At 38.1% G+C, this 14,919-nt stretch overlaps 1 protein-coding gene across 1 annotated transcript in view; it reads left to right on the forward strand.

The window, feature by feature from the left end:
* Positions 1-13,642, forward strand: part of LOC145994199 (nose resistant to fluoxetine protein 6-like) — a 39,234-nt gene extending 25,592 nt beyond the window's left edge. The window contains exons 8-13 of the mRNA XM_083130294.1: positions 280-473; positions 1,949-2,090; positions 2,848-3,037; positions 5,676-5,818; positions 7,602-7,710; positions 12,672-13,642. Coding sequence (XP_082986420.1) covers positions 280-473; positions 1,949-2,090; positions 2,848-3,037; positions 5,676-5,818; positions 7,602-7,710; positions 12,672-12,850 — 957 coding nt within the window. The 3' untranslated portion in view covers positions 12,851-13,642. The remainder of the gene's footprint in view (positions 1-279; positions 474-1,948; positions 2,091-2,847; positions 3,038-5,675; positions 5,819-7,601; positions 7,711-12,671) is intronic.
* The last annotated feature ends 1,277 nt before the right edge of the window (positions 13,643-14,919 follow it).

Below are 14,919 nucleotides of genomic sequence, written 5' to 3' on the forward strand. Positions count from 1 at the left end.
GGTCTGACCCCCCCACCCCTCTACAAATATTTCTGGCAACGCCCGTGTTGATAAGGAATGAGCCCCCCGAAATAAAATTCTGGCTACGGGCATGCCGGTTGTAATGATTTTATAAATGCAAAACCCGGGGAGGAAGCCAGACAAGTGGAACTCCCCTTCTTCAATTCAAACACTGTTACTGGAGTCAAAATTCTGTGTACATTTGTGTGTAGGGTTGTTTCCAAGAGTGAATAGAATATTTAATGTGAAGATAGTAACATATTAACTTTTCTTTTCCAGTGCATGTTCCAATCGTGGTACATTTCCAGCGACATGCATTACTTCCTGATTGCACCAATGGTCGTCTACCCTCTGTGGAGGTGGCCCAGCTGGGGGAAGCTGCTGCTCTTCGCTTCTATCTTCGTCAGCATCGCCATCCCCTTCGCCGCGACCTACTTCAACCATCTGGAGCCTGTGTTGTTGCTATTCATTAGGTGAGTTCTGCTATACCAAAGAGAGAGAAACCCTCTGTCGTCGAAATAAACCTCTGAAACCCTCTGTTTACCATGTAATCCAGCCCCTGCGTTGCCAAAATGAGCAGCATTATTCAACACATCGTCATCTTTATTCAGTGCCAAGCACCAGTGTGCGCATGATTTTCTTCGAGGGGCACTGTGATCGAAGTGGAAATGCGAATAAATACAGACTGTCCCTAAAGGTACTTTACAACGTTGATGTAATACAGAACACCTTTCAATTAACATAAAGAATCATACCATGTCCCATTTGATTTACCAACGCATGAAGTTTTATTGTGTATTAGTCCACTTCAACATGCGCACCTCTGGTGGCGCGTACAACAGCTAATCGAAATTCCAACTCTGTCTACACCCTCTCTAGCATATCCTTGTAAACTGTGACAATGGCAGCTCCTATTCTGGCCTTCAAATCATTAAGATCGATGCCAAGAGTTCTGCACACTTTGTCTTTGATATATCTCCATAAAAAGAAGTCCAGGGGTGTAATGTCAGGGGATCTAGGAGGCCAGGCAATCGGACCATCTCTTCCAATCCAACGTGCTGGAAATGTCCTGTCCAGGACATTTCTCAAGTCTAAGATCAGTGAGGTGGTGCATCAACGTACTCAATACATGAAAAAAACAAAAACATTAGGCGTTCATGAATCACCTACAAGAAAGTATATTCATCTATGTCAATTACAAGTTGTGCTGTATAACTTCCAAGTTGTCAAGTATGTTTTGGAACACGGTGTACTATCGCCCCCAGATAAGAACATTTTTACAAAGCATTCACCCAGATATTTGAATTTGAATATTTTTTTTTTTTGAGTGCGTCAGCACTGAGGCTATTTTGCACCCGTCACAGTATACGGGGTCCAGCCCCTTATAATAAAAATAAAAGCGTGTCTGAAAACTAAAATTTCCTTACCTTGGTTAAAAGCTGAGGCTGTAAAGAGGCACTCAGCACATATAACGACTCTCCATATTGATCCAATCCATAGAAGCACCTATCCCCAAACTATCGACCAGGCATCCCTAAATTTACCAATGTTTATCTTAAAGTATGTAACAAATCTTTTACTGTTCCTTACTCGACAACAAAATTTCACTTTTAATGCATCAATTGACAGCTAAAGTTGAAATTTCGTTATCTTTGAAATGATCTCGTCTGATCTTCCCAGTGTATGCATTTTAGTGCATCACACGGAACCGATTCTGATATAAGTAACCTTTTACGCATTTCTGTGTGTGTGTGTTAGCACACTAAAAAGTGCATCATTTGCAGTTTATACACGTTAATGTGTTATTGGAGTTAACATATACGTGTCAATTGACACGTTTTTGGTTGTGTGTGTATCTACGAGGTAACAAAAAAGGATTGTCAACTACCGGTAAATTTGTATTTTTCAAGGATAGCACATAATATTAAAAATTTTAACCATGTTTCAGCATGTTGAGAGACCCAGTTGCCAGCGAGTCCTTCAATTCTGTCTACATCAAAACCCACATAAGGGGAGGACCATATTTCTACGGGCTGTTCGTCGGATACATTGTCTACAAGATCAAGAAAACAGATGTACAAATTTCTAAGGTAACCATTATCCCATTTCCTTAATATCAATATACCACGCACAGACATCTAATAACAGAACGGAAATTAAGTCCTTTCAACATTGATCAAATTAGACCCATAAAATATCAGGATGATCCTGAACAAACAACAACAACAAAAAGTTTGTTTAAGTACAGGTAGGCCCAACGGGACTTGACTAGTCTGTCACCATATCATCTCGTCTCAAATCAACGTGTTACAGCTCCTTGAAAATATCTTAGTAGATTTGTGTCTGTGTGAGAGGAAGATGACGAATGTTTTTAACGGGTAGCGTTATTATAATTGGTGCAAAACTTTACTAACAGTGTTGGCAATGCATATAGCAGTTTCCACTGTCTGCTCTTGTGCACTGCACACGAACTTGCGTTAACTTGTGTTTGTATCACACATATTTGTATTTCCTTGTACGCACTACATATTGAATCACATTAGTAGAATTACAATAATTACCTGTTTTGAAAAAAAAAAACATATTGCACATACAGATTCCACAGTGTACGTATCACAAGCCCCAGTCACTTTGCGCGGTTTCTTCATTCTTATTCCTGTCTGCTATCGCCTTTCCTCGCCGTTCCCTTAAATATCTCACCGCTTGTTGCACATTCTCACTTTTGATTCCTCTTTTTGTCTTCCACCACTTCCATTACTTCCCTCGCGATTATGTTCTTAACACACTTGTCTCGCAAATAACGCCTAGAGGATATAGTACAATATGATACTCTTATCTTTTTTCCAGGTTTGGGTTGCAATCCTTTGGTTCTTGGCTCCCCTTAGCTCTCTGGCAGCGATGTTCCTGGCATGGATGTGGTATATACCAGACAGACCTTACAATGCTTTGGAAGCCGCTTTCTATGCAGGGTTGCATAGGATAGGGTGGTGTGCCGGAATAAGCTGGGGTATCCTAGCAGTTCTCACTGGTAATGGAGGTAAGTCTACAAATAAGGCTGGCAATCAGTGGCGAAGCTAAGGCGTAAATACTGGGTAGGCTGAAAAATCTGCTTATATTTTTTTATACAGCAGATCCATGCGTCGATTCTTGTTGGTCGCAAAAGTATCAATTACTCTTTCCTTGAATCCTTGATCAATAGAAAGTTCTTTAACCAGTTTTTTTTCAATGGCTATTGTACTGAGATAACTTAATCTTTCATTTTTCATTGAATTACGGAGATAATTTTTTACTCTCTTGAGGATGCTCATATTTCTTTGGGAGGAAGCTGTTGTAACAGGAAATGTCAAGACCAATTTGATAAGTTGTGTCACTTCTTTGTAGATTGTTTGAAGATCATTGCTAACTATGAATTTTAGAAGGTCTGCAGGAGGTAAATGCTTTTCTTCATCATCATAGATATTCTTTAAATCATTTTCTAATCGTTCTTTGTTGAAAAATGGATATGTGGACAGAAGGTTATTTAATTTCATCACAGGAAAATGTAGTTTATATCCCCCAAAGCTATTTTGGTCTAGCAATTCAACAAATTTTATGTTTTCAAGATCTCCAAAACGTATTTCCATTTGTACAGTCATTGTGTCCAAGATTTCGTAGGTTAAGCATCTGAGAGCCACGAAGTCTTGTTCACTTACATTTATTTCACTGCAAATCCTCTTAGAGTTTTCAACACATAATTTCACAGTATTATATTTTTATAACATAAATACACTATGTGACACACACACATACACACTCGCGCATGCACTTGAAGTAAATTAACATTCAACAATGCAGCGCGTGAACGACGCACTTTGCACAAGAAGACTATAGAAGCACAACAGGTTTGTTCTGAGGCTAGCCACTTTCACCCAGCGAATCTGCAGTCCCCTCCCCTTACACTCCCCTTCCACCTACGCAGAGCTCACGCTGTAGCCAAAAGCCTCACAGTTCGGACCGAACGCGCTCTCCCCTTTCTGGCCTGACTGACGAGATATGTGGAAGGATCGACGGAACCAAACGTTCGGATTACATAGTTTAATTCGTTTTAACGAACTTTGATTGTTACAGGGTACAAGAACATTTTAATTTCAACATTTTTTGGGTAGGCTAAGCCTCAAAAGCCTCATAACAGCTTCGCCACTGCTGGCAATTACGACCTAGTATTGTAAAATATCAACTGTACTATACCTGTATGCTTATCTATCAAGGTAATATACATGGACATCCCTGGCCCTGAACATTGGCATTGTTAATTTTAAATTAGAAAAAAAAAAAACTTGTTACTTTCATTGGCGGTAACATATAAATTTCAGTTTATCAGTATCCTAAATATAACCAAAGGGAAAATGAATTAACTTTAAAAATTGAATACAAAATGCATGGACCAGGTCAGAAATTAATGTCTTCATATTCTACCACTTAATCCAAGGAATAAATTGTTCCATGAATTTTCAAAATTTAAAAAAAAAAAAAATGTGTGAGAAGTGTCATACATTTCATGATTTTTAAAGATATTTCTTGAACGATGAGTGTAAAACTTAAGAAAATAGAATAATTTCAATATATTAACGTTGGAAACTAACATGAGACATAATACCATTGAAAAGTGGTACATTATCAAAAATATAATTTAGTTTGTCTAGCTATCCATTTTCTGTGGTAGGCTCAAAACGTTTCAGTCAACTTTCGATTGATAGCAGTGCCCATTCCGACGATATTGAAATAAATGCATGTCTGGTGCGAAATTGTCACACCTCACCTTAGGACATTCATGGAATGTATGGGGAAGAGCTTTTAAGAAAATATTGGTCTAGGAATGCCCTAGATGGCGCTGAACTGGCTACTCATCTGCTAGTTTTCGCCTGACACGATACTTGTTAGCGCACTTCTCTGTATACTTTTGTTCCCATAAGACATTGCGCAGAGCAGACAATCTAAAAGGATGGACGAGCAATTTGAAGATCGTTGTAGGAGAATTACTGCTGTTATTAAAAATTAAAAAAGAAAAGTGAGGACTAGAAATTGGCTAGAAAGAAAATATGGTAATCAATGCGCACTGAACAAGCTTTTCGATGAACCCGGGTATGCATATTCACACATGAGATTCGCAGGATTTATTCATTAAAAATAATATTTTGTTCAACTAAATATATCAAACATTTAATACATTTGTAATAATAAGGACCTTCATTATCTGCTAATCATATATGTCACGTACACATCTCATCGCTTTGCATAAATACCTAAACACTAACGAACTGAACACGAAAGTACATCATCTCTTACTTTTTATTTTATCAAGAAGCGAACAAAACCAATCAACACTCGGAAACCACAGACAAAAAACTTTCCTTTCGCAAACTCACAGATTATATTCACATGGTCGAAATTCGCTGATTGGCTGTTCCAATTTAGGAAAGCCAGTTGCAATTAGAACATGGCATATTCCTCAAAACCAGACAAGCAGTTAGTCAGACGGCCATGATTCCCACCCAGGTAGCCAGTTCAGGGCCAACTGGGGCATTCCTACTGGAAATCCAGTTCCGTGTGACTCGGCCTTAAGAAAGAAAGTATCTTTATGAATTGTAATTTTCACCAAGGACTAACATCAATTGATACTTATATTGTTGTTTCAGGATTCTTCCGCCCATTCTTCTGCTGGAAGGCGCTGATACCGCTAAGCAGATTGACGTACTGCGCTTTCTTGGCCCACGGGGGAGTCCAACTCTACACCAACGCCTCCTCGCGGACGCCGAACACAGCCGGATTCTTCAACTTGGTACGCTACTTTTTCGGGTTTGGTTCTTTCCATAAGTGAAACCCTACACTATCTCGGGAATCTCTGGAGTAAACAAACGAAAGTTCTATGCGCAAGTAGGACTCGAGTGTGCTCGACCAGTGAACGCGTGACAGGGGAAGTGAGTGCATGGAGCGGAAAAACAGTTTGTAGCAGCGCGCACTAATATAAATTATAAATATCTGAGTAATGCCCTTGCAGTGGCATTTCATTGCATGCTAACAAGGCTATGGTGACTGGAACGGATTGAGTCTTGCAATGATGCCATTAAACTTTCACTTCGGAGAGAGAAGTCTTAAGCGACACGGGGGTTTCACACTGAAGTAACAAGCGACAAGCCCGAGTAAAATATCCACAGACCGAGGCAACTTGATGCAAGAGTAACACGCGAGCGACAAGCGGCGCGTGTAGTTCGTCGTGTCGCTAAGGTAAGAAAGGTTGCATTTATTTCTGAAGGTTTGCTTATAAGTTTTACATGTTGCTTGTCGCTTCGGTCTGAAAGCTGCCTAACGCTGAATATTTCAAATACTTGTAATATTTAAAAAAATGAGTTTAACTTTCCAAGTTGTTCCATATAAAATACAGTGATTTTTTTAAATTCGATTTCCAAGGGAGTACGAAAAAAAATTAGAATTATGCAAAATCCGAACTAATAAAAACATGTATCATTAAAGATGGTTTCAAGGTGAACAAACTTCTGTTGAACTGCTGAGAAATTCTGATATCCACGTTCACATTGTACATGTGAAACATCTTTCATACTGGTTTGAAGTCCACTTTATGCACAGTTCGACTAATAGGTTTTACAAGGCGACGGTGTTATAACTACGACATCGGGGAGTCCCTCTTATATTGGTGAAATGAGAGAGAGTTAGAAAAGAAGGGAGATTTTGATTCGATTTTTGCTATTTAGCGTAGCTCTTCTGCCACTAATGACCAGTTGCGACGATGAGTTATTCGATGAAATTGTTGAAGGAACATTCGCAAAGAACAACATGCCCAGGCCGGTATTCGAACCCTGGCGTCGTAGCGTGCTGTGCTAACCACTCCGGCACAGAGGTCGGTAAAAATGTAGAGAGGGGGAACCTCGCTTTCTTTCGCCTCTTTATTTTCCGATACCTCCCTTTTGAGAAGAGAGGGGTAGAAAAGTGGGGAGGCAAATACCCCTCGTCCTATGTACCAGTACGCCCCTAGCTGTGGCAGCTTTGTCAGTTTTCCCTGAAATTAATAGCATGGACTGGAAGTTAAGAAATGGCAAACAACGTAGAATATAGACGCTAGACATCTATTGTCTATCTTGTACAGTCACGGACACTGCCGGCTTGTAATGAATACATTGACTTTCCATGGAATCGTTACAAGCCGGCAGAGTCCGTGACTGTACAAGTGCTTTCTGAATGTTGAAAGCCTTCTTTGCAGACATTCACTATATAATTCCTAACTCATCCCAAACATAACCCTACATTTTAATAAAGGTTTAAATTTTAAACGAGTATTCCTATAAAGGAAAAAAAAGTAAATTAACAGAACGAAATATTATTTTCTTATTGCCGATTTATCGATTTGATTTCGTTTATTTTACTTCGCTTTTCTGCCACTTTTGGCTAATCACAAAGATGACAGTGAGTGATGATATGATGGAAGTGATGGACACTAAAAAAAACATGTCCAGGCCGGGATTCAAACCCCCCCGGTGACGAAGCTCCGGCACAGAGGATGATATTGTTTCCTTCCGTTAATATAACTTTTCCGTTTTCTTTTGCAGTTTTGGAACACATCCGGAGACATAGTTCTCACCTTCGTGATTGCTCTCGTCTTGTGTCTGATGTTCGAGTCCCCGGTTCGCGGACTGGAGAAAGCTTTTCTGAGAAACGGTAAGTGATGCCCATGTGCGACACTGTATGCATTTTTATTTTTAACTTAGCGTCGCTTTCTGTGCTATTACTATTTACATCCTAGTAGACTGCGAAATAGTATCTTACGTCATACTCAAAAGATCAAAATACTTTCAAAATGTGGATGCCAATATTATAGGTTGGATGTTATTTATTTAAATTATATACAATAATTAATATTTGAATATTATATGAATATACCATACACCCTCGAAATGGAACGACTTAAGATTTTCTCCATATTTGGCTTACTCACTAATTGAGGCCTCCTAATCACGAATCTGAAGTTAAAAGTTGTCGGAAACGTCTAGAAATTGCAAAATAAGCTAAAATAAGGCGTTAGTTTTCGAAATGGAAACCGTCGATTTTCGCGATTTTTTTTTGTTTCGCAAGGAAATATATAGCTATATTCCTGATACTACCACGACACCAAATTTTAACTATGTGTGTCTAACCTAACCGAAACTAACCTAACCACACGTCAATAGTTCGTGGGGCTAGCGCCAATGGTTCGTGGGGCTAGCGTCCATGGTTCGCAATTATTTTGCAATTTCTAGAAGTTTCCGACAAATTGTAACTTCAGATTCGTCATTAGCAGACCTCAATTAGTAAGTAAGTATGTCAAATATAAAAAAAATCGGAGAGGGGTCCGGTCATCTTAAGTCCCCGTATTTTATTACGAAAATAAAATAAAAAACAATAAGAACATTCACCAACAAGTAAGATTTTCATGGACAAACTCGAGCTTTGCCCAGGGGGCAAACGGAGACGTATGAGAGATATGCTTCACGAGGACCCAGACTTAAAGTGGAGTTTAAAGTGACAGTTAAAGTCTTAAAATAATCGCACAAAAACAAATGTAAGTCCAAAGAATAACGTAAAATTACTAAGAGCATTAAACCTAACGCTCTTAACATAACAAGGACATACAATTACTATCGCCATCAAACCCAACATTCGTACATTTGAAAAATAGTGCAACAATCTAACGCTTCATTCTTGCGAAAACCTGTACGATACACACAGCAGAAGAAAACGAGCCACAGCTGGGTTTCTGACGCCGCAACTTTCAACAACTGATCTAATGATAATCCTGAATGACGATAATCCTATATTATCTGATACAACTGACACGTGAAATTTGCTTCCCAATACTACATTTTCTATTCTTTACTACATCATAACATTCAAAAGTGGTTACATTTTACACAACACACACAAACAAGTAACGAATAACTTTGCATACGGAGTTTTCAACGACGTCATAAATTATACCACATAAAATCATTAATTACGCGGTTTTAACGCATTTCCGCGAGCTAAAAACGACAGACGTTCATGTGAAACACAATCTTCATAAACCACACAAAATTTTTCACTTTCTCGCGGGTGTACGGAGTGTTATCAACACCCAACGAACCTTAGGCCAGCAGCCCACAATGTCCAAATGAGACTTCTGTATACGTAATTGTCAGAAAGTGATACAACCCTCTCCTCAGTCTCATCGTATACTTACATATAAACTTCAAATAGAACTAAACAAAAGCCGTATCTACTCAAAGGAACACGTAAAGAACAGACTACAAGAAAAACTGGTAAAACTAACGGCGGGTTGAACAAACACTTGTGGGAAGTATGCCCAACAAGCTACAGTACCTAGGTACATGGAGTTTTAAAAATGGATTGCATGCGCTGTGCTCACATGCCATTTTCAGTTTCTTTCTCAAAATTTGGTTTTGTCTCATGTGTCCGAACAATTTTGTGCAACCCGACAAACATTTACTCTAGTCTATCAATTAGCAGGAAGAGCAATTTTGTTTTTGAAACCCTGAGATAACTTTGTTTTGGTTGTTTTTGTTATATATTTTTAATAAACCTAATGCTAGTTATATGCCATGAGGTTTGTTGCCAGTTGTGAGCGTGTGTATCAATTTCCCGACGTTTGTGCCGAAAATTCTAATTTATCCACACAACCCTCGAAAATGTCCTCAACGCCCCTCTAAAATTGTGCACGAAGGTCCAATTTATGTTAATGTTGGCTCTAAATTGGCCCTTGCACACTCCCAAACAGGATATTTTGGATTAACTCTTGACTATTCCGTATCTGAAAATGTTTACAAATCCGTGCTTCAGAACTCAGGTTATAATCAATTTTTAATTACGAATTAATCAGCCACGTAAACTACGAAACTATCAATTGGCCATTTTAACGATGGCCCACTTACAGTGATGGACAAAAGTATTCATACAGTGGAACTGAAAGGAAGAAAGTACGAATTGCAGCAGCTAGGAAAACAATAAGGAAGTCAAAACTGTTAATGCTTTACCATGTATGCACCAAACGATATATTGACAACAAAAATAAATATCAGATGCTGCTTGTAGAAAAATAAAATACAATAAATTCTCAATACCCGCTTCTTTGGCTGGACAAAAGTATTCATACACCAACATAAAAGTTCACTTTGAAGAAAAGATAGAAACAAATACCACGTCGTCAGTATTAAGTATGCATTCCACTGTTATGGAGAACAGCTGTCAGTCTCTTTTGCATAGACTGAACAAGAGGCGTGGTTATTTCAGATGTAATATTGTGCCACTCATGCAAAATGACCTCTTTCGGTTTATTCTTGCTTGTTACGTCATGTTTTCGGAGTCTGGTTTCCAAATGGCTCGAAAGATGTTCAATGGGGTTAAGGTCGAGGGCCTGGGGTGGAGTTTTGAGTGTGTGGGGAGTATTATATAACAACCAAAGGTTGACAATCTCAGCTGTATGTTTATGGTCGTTGTCCTGCTGGAAGTAAAAATCTTTCCCAAGACCCAAATGATTGATACTCTGCTGCAAATTGTTCTTCAGAATATCCAAATAGACAAACCTATCAATAGTTCCCTCAATAAAGATGAGTTCTCCAACACCTGAGGCTGACATACAGCCCCAGACCATAACGCCACCACCTCCATGTTTAACTGTGCCCAAGAGATTTCGAGGCTCAAGCTCAGTATTGGGCTTTCTCCACACCAAAATTCTACCATCACTATGGATAATATTAAATTTACTCTCGTCCGTAAACAACACTTTATCTCAGAAGTCCAAACTTTTACTCACATACTCCTTTGCAAATGTTAATCTGGCCTTCTTGTTCTTCTTACTGATATATGGCTTCCTTCTAGGTACCCTAGCTCTGTACCCTGCTCGATTGAAAAGCCTTCTAATATTTCTTGAGGACACTTGTTTTCCCAGGTGTTCGTGAACATGTGCCGACACTGCTGACGATGTTAATTTTGTTTTTTCCTTGATCATTCTCAACAGTCCTTGTTTCTCTCTCGAAGTAAGTTTCTGAGGACGCCCAACCCTTTCCCTATTTATCAGCACTTTTGTGTCTTTACATCGTTTGATAACACTTTGCACAGTCGCACGACTTCTCCCAACTATGTCTGCGATTTCAGAATATGATTTCTTATTGTGGTATAATGATATCATAATTCTCCTCTCTTCGATCGCGGTTTCCTTCCCTTTGCGGCCCATTTGACTTCCTGCAGCACGCCAACACCAGACCAAACACTTCCTTACACAGGTACAAGTGCAGCAAACAAATATCTGGCACTGAATGATGGAAACGGTTGTTTCACGAACTTTATTTGGGGTTTATAACCTGGCGTATGAATACTTATGACCATCCAGAAAGCAGTTTATCTAAGGATTGCCCACATTTCTCATGACAATTTCAATTGTATGCACACAATTGCTTTGCTTTTCTATTCTTGCCATTCCAATGGAGCATATGTGCTATAGACTTGACTTGCCTTTACGGTCTTCTTTGTATAATAACATGTTTCATTCAGATAATGCCTTTGTATGAATACTTATGTCCATGACTGTACCTTTCCTGACGATCCAGCTGCAAACGCACCTTGTTCACTCACGATTCCAGACTATTCCCTACCCCTCCTACTGATTGCCCTCCAATGCAAAAACTTCCCAGGTTTTCCCTCAAGAGGGCAGCACCACTTCTCGCCAGACGCCATTGACGTCACACCATACGCAATTTAATACTCGTATATATTTGCCTTGGAATTGAATTTTCTTTTAGATTATTGATAAAGTAAATGCCGCGAGATCCATGCCCGGGCAGACAGTGTTCGGAAAGTTACATTTAAAAAGTGAGTTACAAGTTCGGAGATGCAGTTACAGTCACTCATTTCAAAAAGTAACTCAGTTTCAGTTACTGGTGGTACTTGAAAGTAACTGTGAGTTACTTTTACAGTTATTTTCTGTTGGAAATTTTCTTCCAAATAAATTACATACAATCAGTGACCATTAATTGTAATACTTATAAAATAATTATATGAAGACTTGCAAGTGTTTTATTTACGTTTCTGGAACATAATAAGTAAGTATTCATATATTTATATTATTACAACAAATAAATGGATCAACAAGGAGTCAGTTTTCCTTGAATTATTTTTAATCGAAAAATCGGCCACATTACTTTGCATGTGGTTGCATCAATCCCCCTTGCACCTGTTTCTTTCTCTTCCATTCCAAGCTCAAGAAGATCCACTCCCTCGGCAATGACCTCTTTCTAGCTCAACTACCACGTTAAGGTAGCAATCCAAGAAAACATCGAAATCTTCGCGTGAAATTAGAAATGATAAATTCCAATCAAAGTGTTAATATTCATAAATTAGAATGTAACGAAGCCTAGCTTTCTTATCTTAAGTTAGGCACATAATTTGAAACAGAGTTGCCAAATTTAGCTCTTCCTCTACGTTACAAAATTTCCATTACCTCCTCCTTCCCGACGTAGAGGGAGTTTGCACCATTTAATTTCATAGAATCATATAATATAATTTATGCAGAACTATGTAGCCTATCTGTATATCATGACAATCGTGCTGTTGTTTGCTGTGGACTCAAAGTACTTATTTTCTCGTTTCAGGCCGGCGAAGACCTGAACAGAAGAAAGAAGTGGACGAAGAACAACCAGAGAACAACAACGTCAACCTGGCATCGAGGACACGAACAGTGAACTCTGTTTATCCAGACGACACGCTAAACAGGCTCTTCTTGAACAAGTTCAAACACTTCAGCCCTTACAACCAGCAGGAGAAGTTCTAGAACTAAACCACATCGACGCGTATGTTGTCATTCTTGAACATTTCAGTGTTTACATTCACTACTGATAACAGCAGTGTGGAATACTTGAGTTCGTATGCAGGAATGTGCGTGTATTGTGTATTTTACATCGCCTCTCTACCTCTCTACTTTGGTCACGACTGACGATATGGAAGAAGGAACAACGCAATTAATTAAGCGTTCATATCTCGCACAGGACTCGAACCAAGAACCCTTGGGCTCATAGTACGCTATGTTAACCACTCCACCACAAAGTGGAGGTGGAGGTTTAATCTACCCCTCCCTTGGGTTAGTACCTCTCCCCCAAACGTCAGATTCGTGAGAAGATGATAAATATATAGCTTTATCTGTGAAGGCAAGACACCCAAGTATACATTTTTGTATGATATTTAGGTGCATACAAACTGTGACTTCCTTCAAAATTCCACTGTTTTATCCGACGCCGTCACTAGTTCTGACTACCAGAAAAGATCTCGTACCTCATGTAAGTTAAGATGATAACAGTAGCGTACAACTATTACGTACAAATATTTTTATTTACAGTGTACCTTTATACGTGTATATATCTGCATAATACACGCGTGGTACTTATTTTCAATGATATTATTTTTAATAATATTTTTTAAATCGAAAAATGAAAATAATCAGAATTTTTTAGTTTGAATATTGATAACACCATTAAGCCTTGTTTCCATGATTATGAAAAAACTAAATATGCTGACCAAGGCAGTAATTTATTTTATTAAAAACATAAACTAAAACGTAACGTTTCAACCTTCTACCAAGGTCTTCATCAGACTCTGTATCAAGTACAAAAGTAACAAGATACACAAAAAACATTACTCCCTCCAGACTATTAGAAAGTTGTTAGGAACTTTCTAGCAGGTGGCTTTCACTTTCCAACTGTACTTTCACCTAAAAGGCTAAACATAATTACTTTCATATAGAATGTGAAGAGATATTCATATAGAATATCTAACGCTCTTTTTCCTTAATTTTTCTCCCTTCTCCTCTCCTCTTTCTCTCTTGTCCTTTCCACTCTTTCTAACACCTTCTTCCATCCTTTGTTTAACTTCAGTCCCCCATTCCAGTTCATTATGTCTTCTTCACCTTTCTTCTCTATTTCCTTGGAGAGGAGAAGGGAGAAAAATTAAGGAAAAAGAGCGTTAGATATTCTATATGAATATCTCTTCACATTCTATATGAAAGTAATTATGTTTAGCCTTTTAGGTGAAAGTACAGTTGGAAAGTGAAAGCCACCTGCTAGAAAGTTCCTAACAACTTTTGCTAGAAAGTTCCTAACAACTTTCTAATAGTCTGGAGGGAGTAATGTTTTTTGTGTATCTTGTTACTTTTGTACTTGATACAGAGTCTGATCAAGACCTTGGTAGAAGGTTGAAACGTTACGTTTTAGTTTATGTTTTTAATAAAATAAATTACTGCCTTTGTCAGCATATTTAGTTTTTTGAATATTGCATGTAAAGAAGTATTATACACGCACATGAGTATGCTAAGAGAAAAGTTGTATCAAGAAAATCTTAAAAGTAGCTCGAAATGGTGCTATTTACTCATGGTATTAGAAAGACAATTATAATTTCACTAGTTGCCACAAAAGTGAATGAAAGACAAAGTTTGCTTTTTGTATGACGCATCGATATTGCAATCCTGCTTTTGTTTCTTTGATATCAAAATGCGAATCAATAAGACGTAATATATATCAAAATAAATTGCATTCAGTCTGTTTAACTTGTGCGTTATACTCATCAATTGTAATTAATGTAAATATTATCATGTTGTCTGTTCCATATACTCATGTTATTTTTTGTAATGTAAATAAAATACATATTTAGTGTAGTCATTTGTATGTGTGTGTGTGTATCGTAATGACTAGTTAATACAAATATATTAGAAATGTACAATATAGTGTATTGTTTTAGTACAGTGTGCCAAGTATTCGAACTATATCTTGTTGATATATGTATATATAGACCTAATGCAATATATGAATAAATTAAAATGAACTTAATATTGTGACCCTTTTTCTTTTCTAT

Source organism: Lepisma saccharinum, chromosome 10, assembly GCF_977018435.1.
Source record: "Lepisma saccharinum chromosome 10, izLepSacc3.1, whole genome shotgun sequence".
Classification (NCBI taxonomy): domain Eukaryota; kingdom Metazoa; phylum Arthropoda; class Insecta; order Zygentoma; family Lepismatidae; genus Lepisma; species Lepisma saccharinum.